The following is a 21,725-nucleotide window of genomic DNA, read 5'->3' as shown; positions in this document are numbered from 1 at the left end:
CACTTGATACAAAGTGAGCATCATTTAAACATCACAACCTACCCATCCCTTTATGACCACAGACTGCTAGGAGTCAGATAACACTGAATGTCATTAGCTCAAATAATCTCAAATGTCATGATCCTTGGTGTTGTTATTTAGTCTTTAGGTTTCTGTTATCATGCCTCGCCTGTGTTCAACATCACGTGTTTAGTGATTAGTCACTTGTTGTCAATCTCTCGTCTGTTTCTCACCAGTCTCGGTATCAAGCCTGTGAGTTTATTTCCCGTTTTATTTTGATAGTCTCTCGTCCTGTGTGCTGTTTTGCTTCCTTTGTCTCTTTAGTGAGTAATTAGCTCCAGCTGTGCTCCCACCTGTTGCCCATCCTCTCGTTATCTGTGTGTGTGTATTCATGTCCTCAGTCTCCCTCTGCTCATTGTGTTGTCTGTTTAATCTGTGTGTTCTGCCTCGAGTTTCCATGTCTCCTAGTTTTGTGCCTTACAGAGTTTAGTTTTGTTTCGGAGTCCTGCCTTACCTGCCACACAGCCGTAGCTGACATCAAATAGGTTTTTTGAGCATGGTCATAAGTTCACTGTACTCAAAGGGTCCACAGTATACCAGATCTCCATCTAACAGAGTACCTTTGGGTTGTGGTGAAACAGAAGATTTGCATCATGGAAAATCTGCAGCAACTGTGTGATGCTATCATGTCAATATGAACCAGAATCCCTGAAGAATATTTCCAGCACCTTGTTGAATCTAGTTCATGATAAATGAGAAAAGGGTCAAACCCAATGCTAGCGAGGTGTACCTTATAAAATGTCAGTTGAGCTTATAGAAATGTAAAATTTAACTTTATTGTTTTTGTTTAATAAGAAAAAAAAAGTAAATTACTGTTAAAAGAGAGCATAATGATGTTCTGATTGTATTATGAAGATTCTGAAGACAATACATCATCTGTACAAGCTAAAGGGCTGCATTATTTCCCAGTTTCTTTTCCCAAAAGGACTAAATAAAAACTTGTTCTTTGGGGTCAGGGTTTATAAAAAGACAGTGATGATATTAGTTATAGCCTTGCCAGATGTTTTGAGGAATAGATCTCTTTATAGTGCAAATCCAGACAAACAGCCAGAGATATAAGAAGAGACACCTGACTTTTGAGAAATGAAAAAAATGCAGCCCTTAAATTCCTCCCTGAAAATGCAATAATGAGGACAAATGCACTCGTAACATGGAGGACACCTTATTCCTTTCGGAGGACGCGTTTATGACTCCCTAATAATTCAATACCCAAGGTGAAGTGAAGATCAGTAAAATATTGCACTGGCAACAGGCTAGGAGGTGGTTTGGGACTTAGAATTGTCACATTTTGATTTGTGTATCCTCAGAGAAGCCCAGCAAGGGCTTGCATTCGTTTACGAATTATTCTGTTGTGATGCATTTTGTCTTTTATCCACGTCCAATATACTTGCTTTCCTGGGAAGAAAGATTGATAGTAGTTGTCAACCCAGGATGACGCATGGGGCCTGAAGTAAATTCTGCCACTAGGCCTGTATCTTCCCGGTTCTCCAAGGTGCCTGCTTCAGATTCACAACTCTCACTAATGTTGAGTTAAAAATGACAAGGCCGCCATTGATAACTCTCACAGCCAGGTTTGCTGCATATTGGCTGTCTTTACTCTAATAATCATTGATTTACTTAATGGATTAATGTTTGCTCCTACATGGACTGAGGCACAGATCTGCAGCACATTTCCATTTAGCTGAGCCGGAGCAATTTAAATGAGAAAACAAGCTTTGGCTCAGTGACCCAGACCTGTTTTCTCCCTGCTCAGAATGGGACAGACAGTGTTATTAAGCAGAGAGTAAATTAGCATGTAACATAGATCCAGCATACAGTAGTACACATTAAATGACTTAATGGTTTATCTACCATTAAGTTCAACAGTATCTTTCTTTTTGCTTTCCTTTTTACTGACCCACCACCAGAATGATTTTACAGGCAGCATGTTCTTCATGGCTTCTCCTGACCATTTTAACATCTGTCACATGTACTCAGGGTGAACCTCCTCTGTGAAAAGCACAGGGCCCCAGTGGTGGACCAATGGTGCCAGTTCTGGTATTCTATTGTCCATGCCAGTTGGGCTCTACAGTGCCAGGCAGCGAGCACAGGGCCCACTAGAGGATGTTGGGGCCTCGGGCCACCCTCACCCTGTTTGGTTAAAGACCTGTTAGAGATTTCTGGCAGTGTTCATCTTGTTCCTCTTTGCACAAAGGAGCAGATACCGGTCTTGCTGATGAGTTAAGGATGTCAGGAGAGCTGCCCCATCTCCTGGATTCTCATCCATGTGCTCAAGACAGTGGGAGGGAGACACAGAAACATTCTTGTGATGTTGATGTGATATCCTGGAGGACCTGGACTACCTGTCCAACCTCTGTATGGATCTAGGCACTGCCTGATTCTGACACTGACCCTAATTGTTGCCCCTTTACTGCACTTGTTCTTAATTTTATTTACAACAAGGCAGCTGAAACTGACTAACAACTCCCTCTACTACTTAACTGACCAGATCAATATCCCAAAAGTTTAACTGACTTGATGCTCTAATTAAAAAGTGTCAATTTTTCATGGTACATTAAAATGTGGCCAATAAAAAGCACTTCTGCTGCTAGCAAGAGAGAGAGTTTTATTTATGACTTCAGCTCACCATAATTAGAATTTAGATTATAACTAGACAGATATCAACTCAAAGCTGTAAAATATGTTAGGTGAAAACCTTTGCTTGGCTCCTTTTCACATTTTTTCCCTTTGAGTTGTCCCAGCTCATTCAGGATAGAGACCAGGGAGATCCACACAGCAACAATTTTCACTGAGTAGAATTAGAATAGCTCAAAAAAGATAAAACAGAACTGATGAATTGGTGCTAACCTAAGTCTACATGTTTTAAAGTAGGGATACTAAAGCTAAAGAAATATTTGGTGTCTGAAAGGCACCAGCATTTCAGCAGGATAAAGACACAAGTTTGGAAACAACTAGCTTATATAAAATCTCAAACAGCACAGTAATTTTTCATGACATGGGGTGAGAACTAGACTAGATGGACAGAGTCTATATGGAAGCATGCATCTGCACACATTCAAAAAGACCTGTGTGCAATGTTGAACTGCAGATTAAACCACTACCACCCTTTTCTTCGTTGTGTTATATAACTTTTAAGTGTGAGAAAAAGGTCTGAAAGTTACAAAGTTCTTGCCGAAGGCAGTTATTGCTTCCCTGAGAAAGCACTGCCTTGCAAACTCCTTGTAACAGCTCATTTGTAGTCCAGGCTTTTCTTCCGTAACTCATCTACTTTACCATGTAACACATTTGCATAACCCTACAGGCTGGTCCCACCCCCCCACACCCCCCCAAACAAAGAGGAAGCTGCTTAGCAGACCATTTTTTATCACTTGAGTTGCTTGTGCTATGATAACTCAAGCATAGACTGCATTAAACATCAAAACATTCCTACACATTTCCATCCCGGCTCAGTAAAGACCAAACCAATGGAACCAACAGTCAACAGAGTACGATAGTCTATGAAAGACTTCAGAGACCGCACACATAACTGGAAATAACAACACATAACGAAGGTCCAGATTAAACACAGGACTGCATAACATGATGTTCTGTTGTTGTGATCACTTTTTATGGTTAGACTATCACATCATCACTTTTATGTACGTTATGCTTCACATAGCCACAAAGCATTACTGTTTGAAATAAGGAAACTCAAAGCTCACACTTCACATGTGCTCACCACCTCTGTGAGCACACAAAACACATAACGACAGAACCTGAACTTATTTCTTACATTTGATCCAATTTATTGCAAACATTTTGAGTGAATGCGGTTATTGTGTTGATACTTTACTGCTGCCCCCCAAAAGGCTATTAGTTTGGTATTTTGCATTAGTTTTCTATTTTATTTAATTATGTTTTTAATAATGTTTTGAGTTTTTGTTGATTTTTTTTCATTTTCAGTGCAATTTAATTATACAGGTTATTTACCAGGAGCAAGAGCAAGTTTTGAATGAGTACTTTAATACAAACACTGAGATGTTTGTGTGACATCCCAGCCTCAATAATCATAATACTAAACCTGCCTCGTGCTGGTTGCCCTGAAAAATTTGACAACAACTAAAAACATTTCCTACGTGTCTTCCTGTTGTTTCAGCTTTGTCAATACAAAAATACCCTTAGTTTTTTTAAGTCTATTTTTTTTATTTTTAACTTGGTTTAAAGTAAGTTTTAGTATTAGTTACTGTATCAAGTTTTTGATACTCTTTACTAGCTTTGTATATATGAAACTACGGCAACAACACAAAAAGCTAAAGAGACTTTAGAAACTTCTACAAAACCTAAACTCATACATGGACTCAAGACACCCAGACTAGACCCGGGAAGAGGAACAAACATGACAGAGTTGAAGAAACGGGACCGAGGGATGGAGAGGGCAACAAACATAACAAGACAAAAACCAAGGACTACAAAAAACTCAGAAGCACAAGAGAATACTAAACACAAAGACCAAGACAACTTCTATCAAAGAAATAAACAACAAGCCCAGAACCAAACTTAAACTACTGGGTCAATGAACCAGGACTAGGATGGCAATATTTCATGTTTAGTCTATGATTTTAGTCACTGAGTTTGTTTCTAGGCAACATGATGGCATCATAATATATCAATCATAGATCAAAGTTTTGTGGATATGAATTACATTCAATTATCATGAAATAAAACGATAAAATGTTTTTATAAGGTGCCACAGATGGGGTCATTTTAGCTCAGGTGGCTGCTAGATAAGGCAATGACATGAAGGTATCGGATATACAGTAGATAAGGGGGATGTACCTGTGTGCCAAGAGGAGTTTACAGACAATTAAAAAATTGGTGTGGTATAGTAAGATATAAACATTAACATTATTTAAAACTCTGATAATTCATCAACTCATTTGTCTATTTTCTTTACCTGGGGTGGTGTCTACAGTGACCCACTACAAGTTCAGAAAACACCAGCAAACAGAAAAATGCTGCGAAAGCACAAAACACAATGAAAGTAGAATAAAACATTGCAAAAGCTCAAAAAAATAAATAAACAAACAAAAAACACAGCCATTTTGGGGAGAATAACATAATTGGACAGCCGTAGCAAACTAATAGTAAATATGTATCTTAGTATCTCAGTCTTTTATGAATGATGCGATTAAAACACACATACCTGCATCTCTCCCCCACAAAGCTGACAGATCTTCCACGTCTTAATCCTGTTTCTGTCACTTCTGCAGCTGCTCAGCTGTTCCGTTTCATTACCGTTTCCCCAGAAAAACCTCTGCTGTGTTTTTTTTTTTTTCATTTTCCTTCCATTGTGTTTTGTGTGCTTTTACTAGTTTAAGAGACGAATCTACATATCTTAAAACGGTGGGAGCAAAACAAAGCAAACCTCTTGGAAAAGCATATGAATCTGCAAATGAGCATAACATGGGCACTTTAAAAAGACTCATCTCTTTAAGGATACAACCTCACTCTTCTGACAGCTGATGATCAGGGATCTGTGGTTGTAATGCATTATTCAAGCAACATAATATCTGCATCAAGAAATCCGGTCCACATCAACAATCCTGTGTTGGAATAAGACTCTGTGAAGGGCAGAATGCATTGTGTGCTTGCAATATAAAGCAGCCATGGCCTACATGCATTTCACCAATAGATTCCCATCTCATCTAAGTATTAATGCTGTTCCAGCTGTTTTCCACTTTTGACTCGCTGCACTCAAACACCTCCACCTCCTGCTAAAGTTATAATGTTCTAGTGTTAATTGATGGGTTTGGATAATGTCATGGCAATAGGCCAGGCATGCACCATGCAAATCACATTACCAATCAAGCCAAGGGTCTTCGCCTCAAGACACATGGTAGATGAGTTTTACATTTAAAACAACAAAAAAAAAATTCTCATTAATTTACGAAAAGGGCACACATCACAAAACCATTATTTGCCCATTAGCGAGTTTGTTGTTTAGAAGAATCTATTTTCTGCTATAGTTTTTCAGAGAGTATACATTCAAGCCTCATCATAATAACCTCCTCTCCTCCTTGTTGTGGTTAATTAAATTGTTCAGCTTCTGTCTATGTTCTTGATGAGCCTAAAGGAGCTTTATATATATTTAAAATGGCATTAATGCAGAAGTCAAAGAATGTATTTTTTAACCCAATTTGTGCTGGATAAGGTTACTGTGTGTAGGTTACTTTTTGACCTGCCTCTCACAAATTCATTCGCTTAAACATTGCGTGAGACGCATATTTTCTTTGTATTGAAGAAGTGCAGCTCATCTGTCAAGTGCGTGAGGTTTCTTTTTGGGCTGATCAGTTTCACTTGAGGTCTTTCAAAAGGGACTGTTGGGAGAACAATATAAAAGGGTGAAGGTGGCAAAAAGGGGGTAAATATAATTAGCAGAATTAGTGAAGCAGCAAGTAGCACCCATTACATAAAAGTGTATGAAGATTGTATCCGTCATGTCTCTCGGGCCCTGTTTTCAGTACTGTGTGCAGTTTTAGTGGAAAATGCACAATGTGTTTTTGTGTAACTATGCAACGCCCATCTTAAGTTGCCACTTTGGCCAAGTCTCTCATAAAACAGTGTAACTCAAGACACTTCCTGGATAAATAAAGGAGGTGGATGGGCAGCAATGTGCCACGTAACTTTCATGCTACATTTACTGTGGCCAGAAATATTGGTAGTATTCAAACTTACTAGGATATAATAATAATAATAAAACGAAGAAATTTTACTATAGACAAAACAAGCATTTTCTAAAACTATAAAGAAAACCTACTATATTTTTTGCACATGCTCTTCTTTCTTATTCAGCTATTTATCAATAAGTGACATATATACACACACACACACACACACACACACACACACACACACACACACACACCACTTATTGAGACATACATACATGTATATATTGTGCCATTCCTTACTTAGTGTATTGTCTGTCTGTGTTACTGTTTGTACTGGAGCACTGTAACCAAAATAATTTCCCCTGGGGATCAATAAAGTATTCTGATTCTGATATATAATTAGCTATTTTTACTATAGAATACAGGGTGGAGCTGCAAATCAGGGGAAGGCTGTCATTTTCCTGTGATTTGCAATTTTCAGTTCTTAAATCCAGTTACTGTTTATATTAGTTTATTCATTTCCTGTTCTGTCCTGTTTCCAGTTCCTATTCTTTCCACCGTGTTTTAATTTTTCTTCATTCCCTGTGACTGGGTGAGTATGAATAGGGCTGTCTTCCCCTTACTTATATTTCGTTACGGTATGCTTTTTTGGGATAATCAGGCTTTTTTGCACAAGCAATGCTTCCTTACACCTGCATTGTTGTAGAAAGCGGAAAAAAAATTCTCTGTGTATTCAGTTTTGTCAAATAATGAATGACACTGCTGACTGATCAAAAATGCTTCTGATCCTGAACTCAATATATTTTTACTCCACTGGTTTTTAATCTGCTTTTTCACTTTCAGTGAAAATTAAAGATAGATCATGATCATCAACAAAGAAACTGAATGAAATATATTAGTCATTTTAAAGAAATTCTGTTCTTAAATAAACCCTTATTTGTAATGATTACCTTTGCTTCTGCAATATTTCTATGTTATTGAATAATAATCACATGGCTTCTCTTCAACGTGAGACCTGATCCAGAACCAGGACCTGTTCTTTTCAACCCACGTTTATTGAACCAGATCAAAGATCTGGCTCAAACAAGCTGGTGAGATAAGACACACGAGATACATCTGATTTGCTGTGACAGTGCACAGGATGGTTCATTGATGATGTTCTTGAAGTGCAAGAGGCTACAGAAGTGCATCACATCTCTTTCACAGGTTGTGTCTAAGAAAATCACAGCTTTTGTTTCTCCTGTTGTAACTTAATTTGACCACAATAGGAAAAGCAAAGATTCTTTCACAAACAAAATGTTCTCCAAAAAAAAAAAATAATAATAATAATAATAATAATAACGTTTTTTATAATAAAAAGTCATTGGAAACTCTGTACAAGCACAGATTTCTTTTATATTGTGGTTTTGTTTGTTCAAAGTAGTTTTGATTTGTAAAGTAGTGTTTTTTCTTCTTTTTTTTGCCTTTACTTACTCTTTAGCATAGTGTCTAGATGCAGAAAGCAGAGTCATACATCAGCTTTGACAGGCCAGTAGAGTCTGTTTTCGTTGTTTAGCCACTTCAAGGCTAGTATATTGTGTATTACACCTTCTTCAGTGCTTGTCATGGCAAGCATTGAAGCACTAAAGCCAAAATGTTGTTGTCAACAATAAGGTGTCATAGACCATAACCCACTGAAAACAACGCAATGATAAGCAGATTGTGTACATACAGTTATTAGGAAGAAAGAGACCTAAATTAGTAAGAGAGGTTGTTAGACTGCATGCGATCTGTGTTAACTCCTGATATGCTTTCTTTCATTCTGTAAAGGATTTTTAAAAAAGACATCTTTATAAGATGTTTACGTAAGACTTAAGACTTTTCTGTTGAGGGGGAACCTCAGGCTTGTATTTCAGCAGCAAACTGCTCGCTTTTAGTATTTTTCTTTAAACCTTATTGTCAAAGTAAAGAAGTCTAGCAAAATAGTCTATATTAGTTTCAGGGGCAAACATCAAATCACCATAAAACACTTCAGCCTGACCTACAGATATTGCTTCTGTGTTTATGATTCCATCACCTATATGTCAATATGTAGTAGAAAAGAGCATTTTGGATTTCAAAATCATTCTCATATACACCTCATGTATATACTTTGTCCTAAGAGCTGGTTTCAATGCTTTAATGTATTAATTTTGTTCAAAAAAAAGTGGGAAGGCAAAGAAAAACAATGACATTTACTTCTTAGTTTTAATTGAACAAGCCCACAGATTATAAGAGCATGCATAATTTATCAGAAAACTAGGCGCCATCACAAAATCTAATCACATTAAAACAGGGAAAGAATGAGGGTTAGAGGCCAAGTAGAAATAAGTTTTGCTTTTCAAATCGTGGGAGCATTTTAAATTGTGACTTACGGTCATAACTCAAGGCTCAGACTCCCAACTCTCAAAGTCAGCCTTTGTCAGCTTGTTGTTTTGTTAAATTTGATTATGATTTGCCCTTTGCCACATAAGCGAGCAATTAACGATGAAACTTATGACTCTAAAGCTCAGAGTGGCATACAATATTTTAATGTGATCACTTTGCTTCCCCGTGAGACCTGCAGTGTTTCTGGATTAAAGATTAGCTGTACTTTTAACAACGTTAACAGTAAGTATCCTGTGAGCCGGAAGTGTGTCTGTCGGATAAAAAAAAATTATGAGTATCTAACATTTATATAAATAAATATGTTTTTGAAGACTTACAAGTCCAAAGTTCACTTAAGCATGACTGCATCAACACGTAAAACTACATTTCCCTTCAAACAGGGCGTCTGTTTTAACTGTGAGAGCTACTGATGCCTAACAGGTTTATCCAATATTGCATAATAACTGCATTCCTATTATATACAATAGGCACTCCCAGCTTTGAGATGTCTGCCTACGTATTTAAAAAAAGATAATGAATGGGGACAAATATGTCGCATGAACATCACAACACCACAACGTTAAGAACCTAAGCTGACTTTAAAATCAATAACATAAGCAATTTATATATAAAAAATACACACATCTCATAATTTTCAGTAAGTGCTCTGAGTGTTTCTAAACTCAGGAACCACAAGGTCACTGAGTACCAGGGTAGCCTGATTATGTAAATATTTATATGTTAACTTTGGATTAGTGAATGTGATAAAAATTATCAAAATTTAACATGTTTAATTTCTTAAGTTGTGCCCCTATAGTTTTTTTGGTCCAAAATTTTAATTGCCTCATTATATATTGTCATAAAGTGCCTAATTGTTTAGTATGCTGCTTGTCGCCAAGAGATTACACATTAATTTAAGTGAGCGAAAAATCATAAAATCTTTTGGTAACCTTGGTTACTTTTTTAATATGTATTTAAAAATTTAGATGAAAATCTAAAATTAGGCTGAGGAATTTGAACTCTGAAACCCATGAATTGCCCATTAAGCTTTCAACTTAGCTTACGCACTTCTTTTCAGGAGCCAGGAGCCTGTTTTTTGATGAGTGTAAGACAAGGATATTCAAGCCATATAACCATGTATTTCCTGTTCAAACAAATCAAACTCTCTGCCATGAGAAACATTAACCAGGCAATCTACTAGGCCTCTGTTTGAAAGCGATAGCTGTGTCAACGAACTTGGGTTGCATTCATTTTTTCAGGTGATCAGTCACCCGTTCTATTTTCTTTTCTGTGTTTGAGCCATTGACTTTTGTGCGCAACCATTTTATGTCAAGAGTACAGCATAAAGAGTTTAATATCAAGTACACTTTTACAATTAACTTTTGTTTTACTTCATAATGTTGCTCTCTTCCAGTCTGTTTATAATTGTTGTTGTCAGAAAATCAAGAAAAGAACTTAACAGATTTTCAACCATCAGCAAACTTTTGCTATAGATGACATGCCATTTTATTTTTCAGGATGCAAATCATTTCAGATAATCTTATGCAATGTTTCAAATAAAAACAAATGAAAAATAATACCTATAACCAATCTATATGAAGCTAATATCTAATTAAAAAGATTTTTGGATGGATGGATGGATGGGGCATAAGCGTCTATATATGTATGTGATGTATGTCTGTGAGGGCAGACTTCTGTATGGAAGGAGCAGCCAATCACAAGAAAGCTGGTTTAAAGCAAGCAAAGCCTGCCTCAAAGGTAGAGTCGTTAAAATCACATAGAATTAACTAAGAGGGTCCAACGCCTATAAGTAAGGTTTATACGGAACTGTGAATCATGCAAAGAACAAAAGAAAATGAGTTTCTAGTACCAGCCAAGCCTACTGGCAGATGATCTGTGTGAATGAGCCAGTATCTTGTAACCACTGGGCATTGTTCCTTAATCTTTTCATTGTAACCTCCAAAACAGGTAGAATTCCACAGCACATATCCCACAGCTTTCTGAATCAGACAGTACTACACTTACAGAAACTGTGACATAACTTACACATCTATGTATTTATTGCCTGAACTGTGTGTTATAAGTGTCAACCCTGGGCTGTTTCAGCATATATAACAGTGGTCTGTGACCCATATATACGCAAAGTTTTTTTTTCTTTCACTTTCTGTTTTTTCCAGTTTCAAATCTCGATCATTTCCAGTAAACCATGAAAACCTGAAACACAAGTCCAGAGAGAGAGATTGACTGACTCAAGGTGAGGAGGGAGGGAAGAAAGAAGGAAGTTGTAATTCTGGAAACAGAAAATGGGCGGGACATATAGCAAGAAGAAAAACAGGAACAAAGTTATGGCAAGTCAAAGTCCAGTACACCTGCACACCTGAGTTAAGCCACTCCTTTCATAGATCGCATCAGAGATGGTTGAGAAGCAGAGGCAGGGAAATGCTTTGAAACCTTATTCAGCTCCAAGACTTAACAGCGTTTTTCACATTCATTCAGGTTTTGTTTGGGAAGATTTCTGACATCAGGTAGCTTTTTTATGCAGGTGTGTTTGTGTTTGTGTGTGTGTGTGTTTCTTTCCCCCTTTTTTTGTATTTTTTTGGTTTTACTTAAAAGAGAGCAGAACTACCTGGAATTTTTGGAGCCCACATAAGTGATGAAGATGTGGTTCATGAACATTATGATGCTTCTCTTTTTCTGCTTTGGTGAGTACAGCAAGTTAATTTGGATCTTTTTCTCTTATTTACAGGTGTCAACTAGAGGCAGGCTTACACTAAATGGATCATTATTTCCTAACAGCACAAATAAAAAAGAAACACTTGCAGAATTGCAGAGTTATTCCCTCTTATTTGAAATGAAAGAGTTTCGGTGACCGAGAACTCCTTGGCCATTGTAAAGGACCACAAAAAAATAAAAAATAAAAAATGGAGTCTTTAATAGATGACATTGAACCACTAATTTTAAAAAAAGCAAATTCTGAATTTACTGTGTCCAAATTTCAAGCTTTCGATAAACTTCATGCACTTTAAAATTGAAATATAATAATACAATCTGCGCTGTTGAACCACTAAATCTGTGCGTATGGTTTGACTCCAAAATGCAGCTTGTAAAGGATATGGTTTCCCATCCTGAGTCACAGCCTGGGAAATGGCCGAGTTTTATATCCATGTATCAAAGATATGACTGGAAAAGGAACCAAGAGCTTCTTGAGTTTCAGCCACCTGTTGAAACAAAGCCCATCTTAAATGATCTCCCCGCAGTCCCAATCCAGTGTGTGCTCAGTTCAGTTATACTGGGTAACTGCTACCCTCTTTAGTTCAAAATTCAGGCAGCTGTATTAGCTGAGGGCACGAGTGCTTTTAGACCGACTGTATTAAGAAAAAGCAACAGAAATGACTCATTTTGAATTTATTGGTTTTAAAAATACTATCAAAAGAAATCACTTATTCAAACAAAGGATTATTATTTGTAGCAAAAGACTGACAGACTTTTCCCTTTGTCTTTACAGAATCCTCAACTGGCAATGTCACAGTGCAATTTAACTCCAGGAATTTCAATAACATACTCCACTGGGATCCTGCAAAGAGTGATTTTCCAGGGCAAAGGTTACTCTATAGTGTCAAGTACAAGAAGTAAGTCCAGCATGATTGATGAAAGATTATGTGACAGCTGTACTTTCCCTGCACTGTTGCTCTGATATAAGGGGCCAATGCAAACACACTTTTTTGCCAAGTGTTGCTGGTGTCTCATTACAAACTGTCGTGGAAAATTTATAATGCAACTTGACAACAAATTAAGAACACAGGGCTGGGCGCCACATGATTTAGGGTTGTATATAGATGTAGTGTTGCGATGGCAGGTATGGCATGCTGGACAAAACCTTGCTTATTTTTACAAATGTCCTCTGCTCACATGACTTGTGTAAAATAATCTTAATCTCTGTTTTATCATTTCTGTATGTTTACTAAAGACATTTTAAAAAAGACTAAAATTGCCACAGACACACACTGTTAATGGTCCTTCCATGAACTACCCCACTGCAGTGGAAAAATACTGTTCTGTTTCTGAGCTGACATACAGGCTACTGCAGAGACAAAAACAAATATTCAATTACTCTTTGAGTAAATCCTGATAAAATCTAAGCTGATTTCAGGCCTTTTCTAAAGATTCATACATTTTTGATGATGGTTTTTGGAGATTTGAGATTGGATCTCTTCATACAAAAATATAGAAAATTGCCATTCTTATCCGTCAGGATCTAGAAATCTATTTTGCAAAGAGTAGAGGCCCCTCTGTTGCTTTCCCTCACCACCTCTTTTCCCCCTTTCTCTCCTCCCCTACATGTGTGTTTATAAAAACACAGTGACTCACAACGTGCCTCAAAAATCCCACAGTTAGTCAAGTTTATCATGCTGTTGTGTGGCTTAGAAAACTTCTAAAGAACGTCTAAATATCTCCAAAAAAATAAGGCTTGTTACAAGTGATTAGCAGCCTACGTGTTTGTTTCTATGCTGCTTTCGTCACTAAAGAGAGCTGCAATACTCATATGAAGCCAAGCTGATTTCTTTTTTTACTCTTTTCAATCAGTCTCTACAAACAGCCTCCACAAAGTGGAAATGTCATCTTGTCCAATTAATCATGATGTAGTTTCTTAGACAAATGTCAAGTGCTCCTCCTATCCAATTGACTTTTCTCCCAGCTACTGTCACTTGAAATTTCTGGAGTGATTTTCAGCTTCATTTTAGCTGCAGAGAAAGACTAGCATGCCTGCAGGATAATGGTTTCTTATTAACACAAAATGCTCATTTGTCTCTCTCAAATAAAAAAAAAACGTATGTGTGGTAAAATGATTTTGGAGAATTCAGTGAATTCAGTGCAGCCATTGAGGCGCATAATATTTTCAGTGCTTGAATGCTGGTTTTCACAACTTTTTATAATATAAAAGGATTATAATGAATAATTAATATACTTTGCTATCAAAATTCGATTATATTGCACTACTCTCTTTACAGTGATGATAGTGATCAGTCATACAAGATAAAAGACGAGTGTCAGAATATCACCGTCCTGTACTGTGACCTGACGGCAGAAACGCCCTTTGTTTATGATGTTTCTTACCACGCTAAGGTGTTGGTTAATGGCAGAGCTCACGGTTCCACTGAGACAAGGTTTAAACCTTCAGAACACAGTAAGAATACCCATACTCAATCATACATTTCCTTGCATCTTATAGTAAGAACTATCATATCGCAATATTCATCGATTCATCTTTTTTTCCCCATCTTCATCTTTTCTCCATAGCTATTTTTGGTCCACCCATCTTGTCTACATCCACAACAGAGTCGTCTCTGTTTGTTAATGCCACCTTGCCTGTGGGACCAAATGGAGTCTCCATTGCAGACATCATCATTAACGGCAGAAAAGTGCCATTCGAGACTAAATTTATCTATACCTTGAATTTATACTACCCAGATTGGGCTACAACGGTGAGTAGGAATTTACAATATAAAACATGCTGTGCATATCTATGTATTATCTATGTATTGTGTAAAATACGGCACAAGTGAAACCAAAATTACAATAAATTAAAAAAATATAGACATTTAATCTACTACTGTTTGCTGATGACAACAACTGTATGTATCAGTAAGAACAGTTAACCAGTCTACACACATTAAAAAAAGCTCAACTCTGGTCATTCTTATTATTTGAGCCCAACCAATATATATTGGCTAATATTAGCCATTCACTGATAGCATTTATAGCATTTATAACACCTGATAAGAGTAAATTAACAGCCTTCAAGTGCATTATGGATGTTTTTAATACTATGACCACCAGAGGACACATCTTCAACTTCCCTGTTGGTAACACGTTTTTGGAAAGCTACAAACACAACAACTAAGTGATCAGAGGAAAGTTAAGCATAGTGTAAATGAGTGATCAATGACATATTATAATGTTTCACTGCACTGCCATATTTTGCTAAGGACTAATGACTCATAAGTACGCACTAACAAACACTAGCAGACGTTAGGGAGATATATTTATGTTTCATGTGAATAAAAGGGTAAAAAAAATACAACATGAGTATTGAGCTTAACTGCATATCTGTATTTTTATCTTCTGTATCATTTTGTCAAGTGGGCTCTGATTATTGGGGGTGGGTGTTGTTGTATGTTATTTTACTACTAAAGAGCATAGAGAAATTAATGTTGTTGACTAAAAACTTTTTTTTTTAGCTTGAAGCGTACAAATGCATAGGAATAGGGTTGATTTTAAGTATTTTTAAACAAGGAGACAATGCAAACACAAAATAGGAAAAATCAGATTAGAGTCCAAAGCAAAGGATCAGGGAAAAAACTAAGAGCTACATTAAAAGGCCATTTTAAAGGGTTGTGAATAAGGAGTGCTGATTCCATTTTCTTCTGTAACTGATTAAATGCAGTGGCAGGAAATCCCATCTTTTTTCCAAATATGGACTGCTAGAAAATGACATAACTGAATTATTCTCTCCTTGCCTAAGTGTTATTTTTCTACTATGGATCAAGACAAAAGGATCGAGACAAATCATGCAGTGCTCTCTTCCATGTGAACGCCTTTGCTAATATCAAGCCAGTCACGGTCGGGTGATGCCATGACATCCTTTATTGTTCCAATATGTTTACATTAAATAAACCTGCTTTCGAATTGTGTTTGACTTCGTGGCTTTGGTTATCTTACTATGACAACCAATCCACACTGGCTTTGAATAACTGAATTTTAAACTGAACTGAAGCTTGATCTGGATAAAATCTGATCTCTATATTGTAAGTGGGCCCCTGACATGTATTTTAAACTTCGTAACAAGCTGAGAAACATATTCTAAATTATTTTAAAAAGCATTTACCATTAGTTCATGTTTAGTTCTCCTGTGCATTATAACAGAACACAGCAAAATGTGTTTGATTGCTCTAAGCTGTGACTACACAACTATCATTAATATGAACGTATTTTTCCTCTAGCACTTTGAGAGCCACACTGGCCAGTTCACCATCAACTTAAAGAAGAAGTTTAAATACTGCGGCACAGTCATCTACAAACCATCTTCTGACTGGGGTCGCCCGAGCAGTGAGAGCGCCTCCTTCTGTGTAACACTGCCAGGTTAGCACAATAATGGCAACAGCATATAAAAATATCATTTTATTCAAACATGAATATGTTGGTCGTTTGTTTGTTGGTATTCAAACTATGATGGGCTGTTTTTGAACAACAAAACTTGATGTCAGTTTTGAATGTTAATACTTGTGTACCTTTCTTAAAACTCCTGTACCCTGATAATATTTACAAAAATCAGGTTTCACTTGAGAAAATTGTGTGCTGCTTGACAACCCCATAGGAAGCTTTCAAGGGTCCACCTGCTAAAGAGAAAATGCAAAAATTAAGATGCTTGAAAACATTGCTTTTTTTATACATTTGACTTTAATCAGACTGCACAAATTCCTTCGAGTGACTGCAGTGTTTGATAATAAATCAAGACAGTTTGTTATAAATCAGCGCTTCTTAAAGCCTTTGCATCTGCACCACACAGATGAGGCACTCACTGACACTGCAATGAAGCAGAAAATGAGGCTACACAATAAACACGCTGTTCCTTCTGTAAATCTGTACTAAAAACGTAATCTTTTTAAATCTCAAAAAAATCTGCCCCTATTATTGTGAACTCGATTAGGCAAGAGATAAGATTACACATTGGACTTGCAGAGATAATGTTCTCACCTGTGCTTGCCAGTGTACATTCCTTAGTGCCTTATATGACAGTAAAAGCCACAAGTGCACAGGAGTTTTCACAGAAAATCCATTTCTGTATTATTTTAGAGGAGTTACAGTTAACTATCATTCAAGTTCATCTCGAAAATACTTCTACATACCAGAAATTCAGGAATGTCTGTATTCATGTGCTCTGTGTGACAGGTGTAGTCAGGATACTCCTTGAGAACATTCCTAAGCATGCACGTCACCCTGGGAAGTTTTATAGCTCCCTGCTTTTAAGTGCTCAAGCATTTTCCTGTAACATGTCTATCAAACAACCTTTCCTCTATTTCAGAAAATCCGTGGATGCTTCTGCGATGGCTTCTCTTGATTGCGGCTGGTGTGGTTGCCTTAGTCATAGTATCAGCTGTGTGTACGTGCAAATATGTGAAAGGTGGAAAGTCAAAGAGCATGACACAAGCACTGGTAAGGCCATTGTTTTGTGTCTTTGTGTCCTTCCTTACTGTCACACAAGGAAATGTTGTCTTACCGGAAAATCAATATCAATTGCACATCACTAACACAACACAGGTTCAGTTTGATAAAGTGTAGCATCAACTTAAGATACAAACAATGAAACACTGTGGGTGTTGTTTTAGTAAAGTCAAAGGAGCATGTGCAGTGAGTCATGGTTTGGTAACTGGTGTTTTTTGTAGTCTGTGTATGCTCTCTTTGCTTTTTGTATCAACGTAGCATTAACTGGGATATATTGCTAAAACATTTAGAGAAAATGAAAACCATACCCATCTGACATTCGCCTGGCAGTCACCGTATACCCTTATTGTTGAGATGGCGATTAATTTTGTGCGAGCGATTGCCCTTTAGGTGCACTTCTTTAAATATGGTGAAATTTGATGTACTTCATTCATTTTTTTTTGGGGGGGGGGGGGGGGTGTATATAAAAAGGAGCATTGTGATTTTGTTACATCTATATCTCTGTACTATAATCTTGAGGCTCAATAAAAATTAATTTAAAAAAAATGTAGCATTAACTACAGATTTCTAAACAGCTTGGTAGACCTAAAAATACTTTTATCAACTGTTCAAATCGTGTGTGTTTGACTGATCCATATCGCTTCATTGTTTTGGAAACAGGAGGCAACCACTTCTGAAACCCCTAAGATACTGCAGGATCCAGATAGAACTCTCGTAATTTCTCAAGTCGAGGTATGCCCTCACATGGATGAAATAGTTTATGCCAAAATCCAGATGAATAAAAATGGGCCTTCAGTTTGGAATGGAGGCTATTCCCCCCAGGACATCCCTTTCCCTCCCTGGGAAGACCACACTGGCTCCTCTGTGGACACAGGAACATGCAGAACTCCAAATTCTGAGGACACAAGTGCCCAGTCCTCTGACATCTACAGTTCTGTGGCTGTTCTACCTAAAGAGAATGATGACATTCAGCAGGCTGTCACTGAACGTGAAGTCATGCACCACGTGATCGCACGCGATGCAAGACCATTACCTGATGCTGATTCTTGTGACACCAACCCAGATGGGAAGCTGCTGCTGCACACAGTGCGGGATATCAATGGAAAACTCATGTTGCCTTTCCTCAATTTTCAGTCACAGAGCAGCAATAGTGATGCAACATGCCTGTCAAACAAAGAGAGAAAACCTCTCCTATCAGACCTCATACCCTCTATGGACGAGTCATCGTTAGCTTCCTTGCTCAGCTTAAATAGCTCAGAGTGGTCCGATTCTGGATGTGACGATAGCTCTTCAACGACACCGACCCACTCATACTGCAACACCCGTTTTTCTCCATCTCAACCACTTATTCCAGATTCTGACAAGGAATGTGAGACTACACTATCGAGTGATATCTCATTTGAATCAGGATACAAGCAAAACTGGATGCCTGAATTATGTAGCGGACCTTCTATTATAAACAGTTGCAGAAGGACAAACTACATGTGGACCTGCAATGGCTCCAAAATGGAAGACGACGACAATGAGGAAGTTGAAGACCAGGGAGAAGTAGAGAAATCAAGACCAATTTTCCTGGGAAGTTGGACAATAAGAATTCAAGAATAATAGACTTTGATTGACCCCTAACCCCCACCCACCCATCGCGGTCCTTGAATAACTATAGAGAACATTTCTCTGTTTTTTTGACGGGAGGACTGACAGTACTTTGGAGGCAGAACTTCAGTAGATGGGTGGGTTAGCAACACACTGTGTAGTTCAAGATGGAGAACTGCCTCTGAATTGTTAAGTACATTTCACTCCTATGCGTGACTATATTTTCCTGTTTGTATCGTATATTTTTGTATATTTTTATTTATTATCTGACAATTGCAAAATATTGGTAGAAACTAACTGGGTTTACATTTAAAAGCCTGGGTGCATTTGCAGTTTATAAATTCTGCAAATTCTTCTCGTCACTGTCACTTTTTAGCCAAAAAACCCACTTTAAAAAAAACAAAAACAAAAAACAACAACATAATTTGCATTTTATATGAGGTTAAACAGCCAAAGTTTACCTCCTTCCAAACTAATAACATCTGTTCTGAATATGTCATTGTGTAATGTCTAAAGTGAAGTGAATAGGTGTCAACACACATCTAATTTCTTAGGGAATTCATAGCGTATCTCACGTTTTATGTAATGGGCAACAAAAAGAAAAGTGGCACACTATTAATAACTCCCAAAACTCTAATGACACGTCAAAAGCATGCGCGTTTGTGTGTTATCTCTTTGACAACATGTTGCAACTTATTACAAACCCTAAATACACAAATCCAGTCTGGTCATTTTTAAATTACAATGTGGGCGATCAGCCTTAAAGATTAGATGGGGAAACAAATGCGATTGCATAGTGGCTGAACACAGCAGCAGACTGAGCCCGACACTTATTGTCACATATTGAGGTGTTTAAAATGGGAGTAAAATGACTGAATGTCTGCAGGGCAACAATATATTCAATTTCTTTTCTCATCAGCATGTTTCAGTGTTAACAGATGTACAATTCATGAAATGGCTACATTTATGTATATAAAAAGAAATGTTTTTTTCATCGCAATGTTTACGAACTCAATGTTTGCTGTTCTTCCAGCAGAAGGAAACAGACGGTATCACATATATTAGAAGGTGGCGTTGGTTTCCACCCACGCCATGTAGATAACACTGAGGCTTTTAATAGAGTCATTGCAGACTTTTAAATACACCTATAAAGTAATAATGTCAGGTGTGTTGAAACCATGTGATGTGAGTCACATGTGAACTTTGTACAGCACATTTTAGACATCTGTTTTATAACAGATGATATATAACCTGTCTGTGTTCTTTATTTACACTTTGTAAATTTCCACTTACTGTTTATGTTGGAAGTTCATCTTTGCAAGTCTGAGTAGCATTAAGAGATAAGAGTTTAATAACAACCATTGAGTAACATGTTCTACAGTAAAATTTGTGAAAGTGTCATTTTCAGTTTTGAGTTATTACTGGAAATTATTAAAATGTCTATATACTGGAGAACTTCCTTAGAAACTGTTGCAGTGTGAGTGTAGCAGAGACACAGTACTGTATGCAAGCTTGATTGGGAAAACTCTGAACATATTCTGAATTCCGACTTCTAAGAAATGTTTTGATTAATTGGCATTCACTAACCAAAATATTGGTTAGACAGTGCTTATGTGAGAAAACCATGCCAACGAAATAAATTTGCATCTGTTTTGTAACATACTGAAAGTTCTTGCAACATGCCGTACACATTGACCTCGTCACGTAATAAAGAGGTGATGTGGACGGTGCAAAGAATCCAAAGTTCAACTCAACCACCTGTTGCTAAGTGCATGTTTTCAGTCAACTAATGATGATAAAGTAGCTTTGTTTTTCTACTTCTGCCTGGATGAACATGCTGTAAAAGTCTCGTGCTTAACCGTTTAAAAAAAAAAAAAACAGCTTCATGTTGAAAATCACAAGTGGCACTGATTTAGCAACAGACTGCACACTGAGAATAGAAATGTCATTAAATGGTTAAATGGTTAGAAGGCACGCTCAGAGGGGGTAGTTTAAATTATAGCCTAAAGAATCTAAGAAGGGCTGACCCAATTGATTGTGATTTGAGTTTATATACAAAAAATACACAGCATTGTTGGCAACTGTATCTGTAGCCTAAAATGAGAGTCCATTGTTTTGTTTGGGTTTTTTCTGAGTAGCTAGGAGAGAAAATGATCCTTCCATTCACTGTTCAAACTGAAAAGGGGAAAAGTGTAGCTAACTTCAAGACATGATACAGTATAAGCTTTTGTGCGCATCTCAGATTTAATGCCCATTGTTAGCTTAGTTATACAACTGTTACCAGATATACTAATAAGATATTTTCCAATGAAAGGCTGACCTATAAACAGGAAACAAAGAAAAAAGTAAGTGATATGCAATGCTTCACTCAAAACAAGCCTTAAATATCTAATCAGAATAACAGATTCATTGTAACTACTATACGCCGCTGTAGTATGACTTTTTCCTTTTTTTTCTTTTTTTTTGGGGCAACGGGGGGGGGGGGGGGTGCAGCTTAAGTGGACAAAATAAACAAAAGAAAATTAATTATATTTTGCAGGTAATGTCAAGATATGATAAATCATTCAATGTAATATACAGGTTTCAAAGCCAAATTAGGAGTGGCAAATCTAATTTCAAAGTTGCATCAGTAACAAAAAAACAATGCCCTCAATATAACAAAAGGAGCAGCTTCATATATCATGGAAACACAATTTGCAGAGTGCACTTTGTAGGACAGTGACAAAATTTTTTTACAAACACGCACACACACGCACGCACGCACACAGTATGAAAAATAACCACACAATTAAATCAATACATCCTGAGACACGA

General features: G+C 37.1%; 1 protein-coding gene across 1 annotated transcript; it reads left to right on the top strand.

Annotated features, from left to right (window-relative positions):
• The first annotated feature begins 11,346 nt into the window (after positions 1-11,346).
• Positions 11,347-19,390, top strand: ifnlr1 (interferon lambda receptor 1). Its single transcript, XM_040030404.1, has 7 exons — positions 11,347-11,797; positions 12,601-12,724; positions 14,105-14,280; positions 14,394-14,578; positions 16,097-16,235; positions 17,179-17,309; positions 17,979-19,390. The coding sequence occupies exons 1-7, from the start codon at positions 11,749-11,751 to the stop codon at positions 18,921-18,923; spliced, it is 1,749 nt and encodes a 582-aa protein (XP_039886338.1). The 5' UTR covers positions 11,347-11,748; the 3' UTR covers positions 18,924-19,390.
• Positions 19,391-21,725: the final 2,335 nt, after the last annotated feature.

Source organism: Simochromis diagramma, unplaced genomic scaffold (genome assembly GCF_900408965.1).
Source record: "Simochromis diagramma unplaced genomic scaffold, fSimDia1.1 OVJJ01000361.1, whole genome shotgun sequence".
Lineage (NCBI taxonomy): Eukaryota > Metazoa > Chordata > Actinopteri > Cichliformes > Cichlidae > Simochromis > Simochromis diagramma.
Note: the sequence above shows the minus strand (reverse complement) of the source record. Positions and strands in the feature narration are given on the sequence as shown.

Excerpts from the sequence above, each read along its gene's own strand:
- ifnlr1 (XM_040030404.1), top strand. The coding sequence starts at position 11,749 with ATGAAGATGTGGTTCATGAACATTATGATGCTTCTCTTTTTCTGCTTT. Across the intron at positions 11,798-12,600 it reads GCTTCTCTTTTTCTGCTTTG|AATCCTCAACTGGCAATGTC; the intron begins GTGAGTACAGCA and ends TTGTCTTTACAG. Across the intron at positions 14,281-14,393 it reads GTTTAAACCTTCAGAACACA|CTATTTTTGGTCCACCCATC; the intron begins GTAAGAATACCC and ends TTTTCTCCATAG.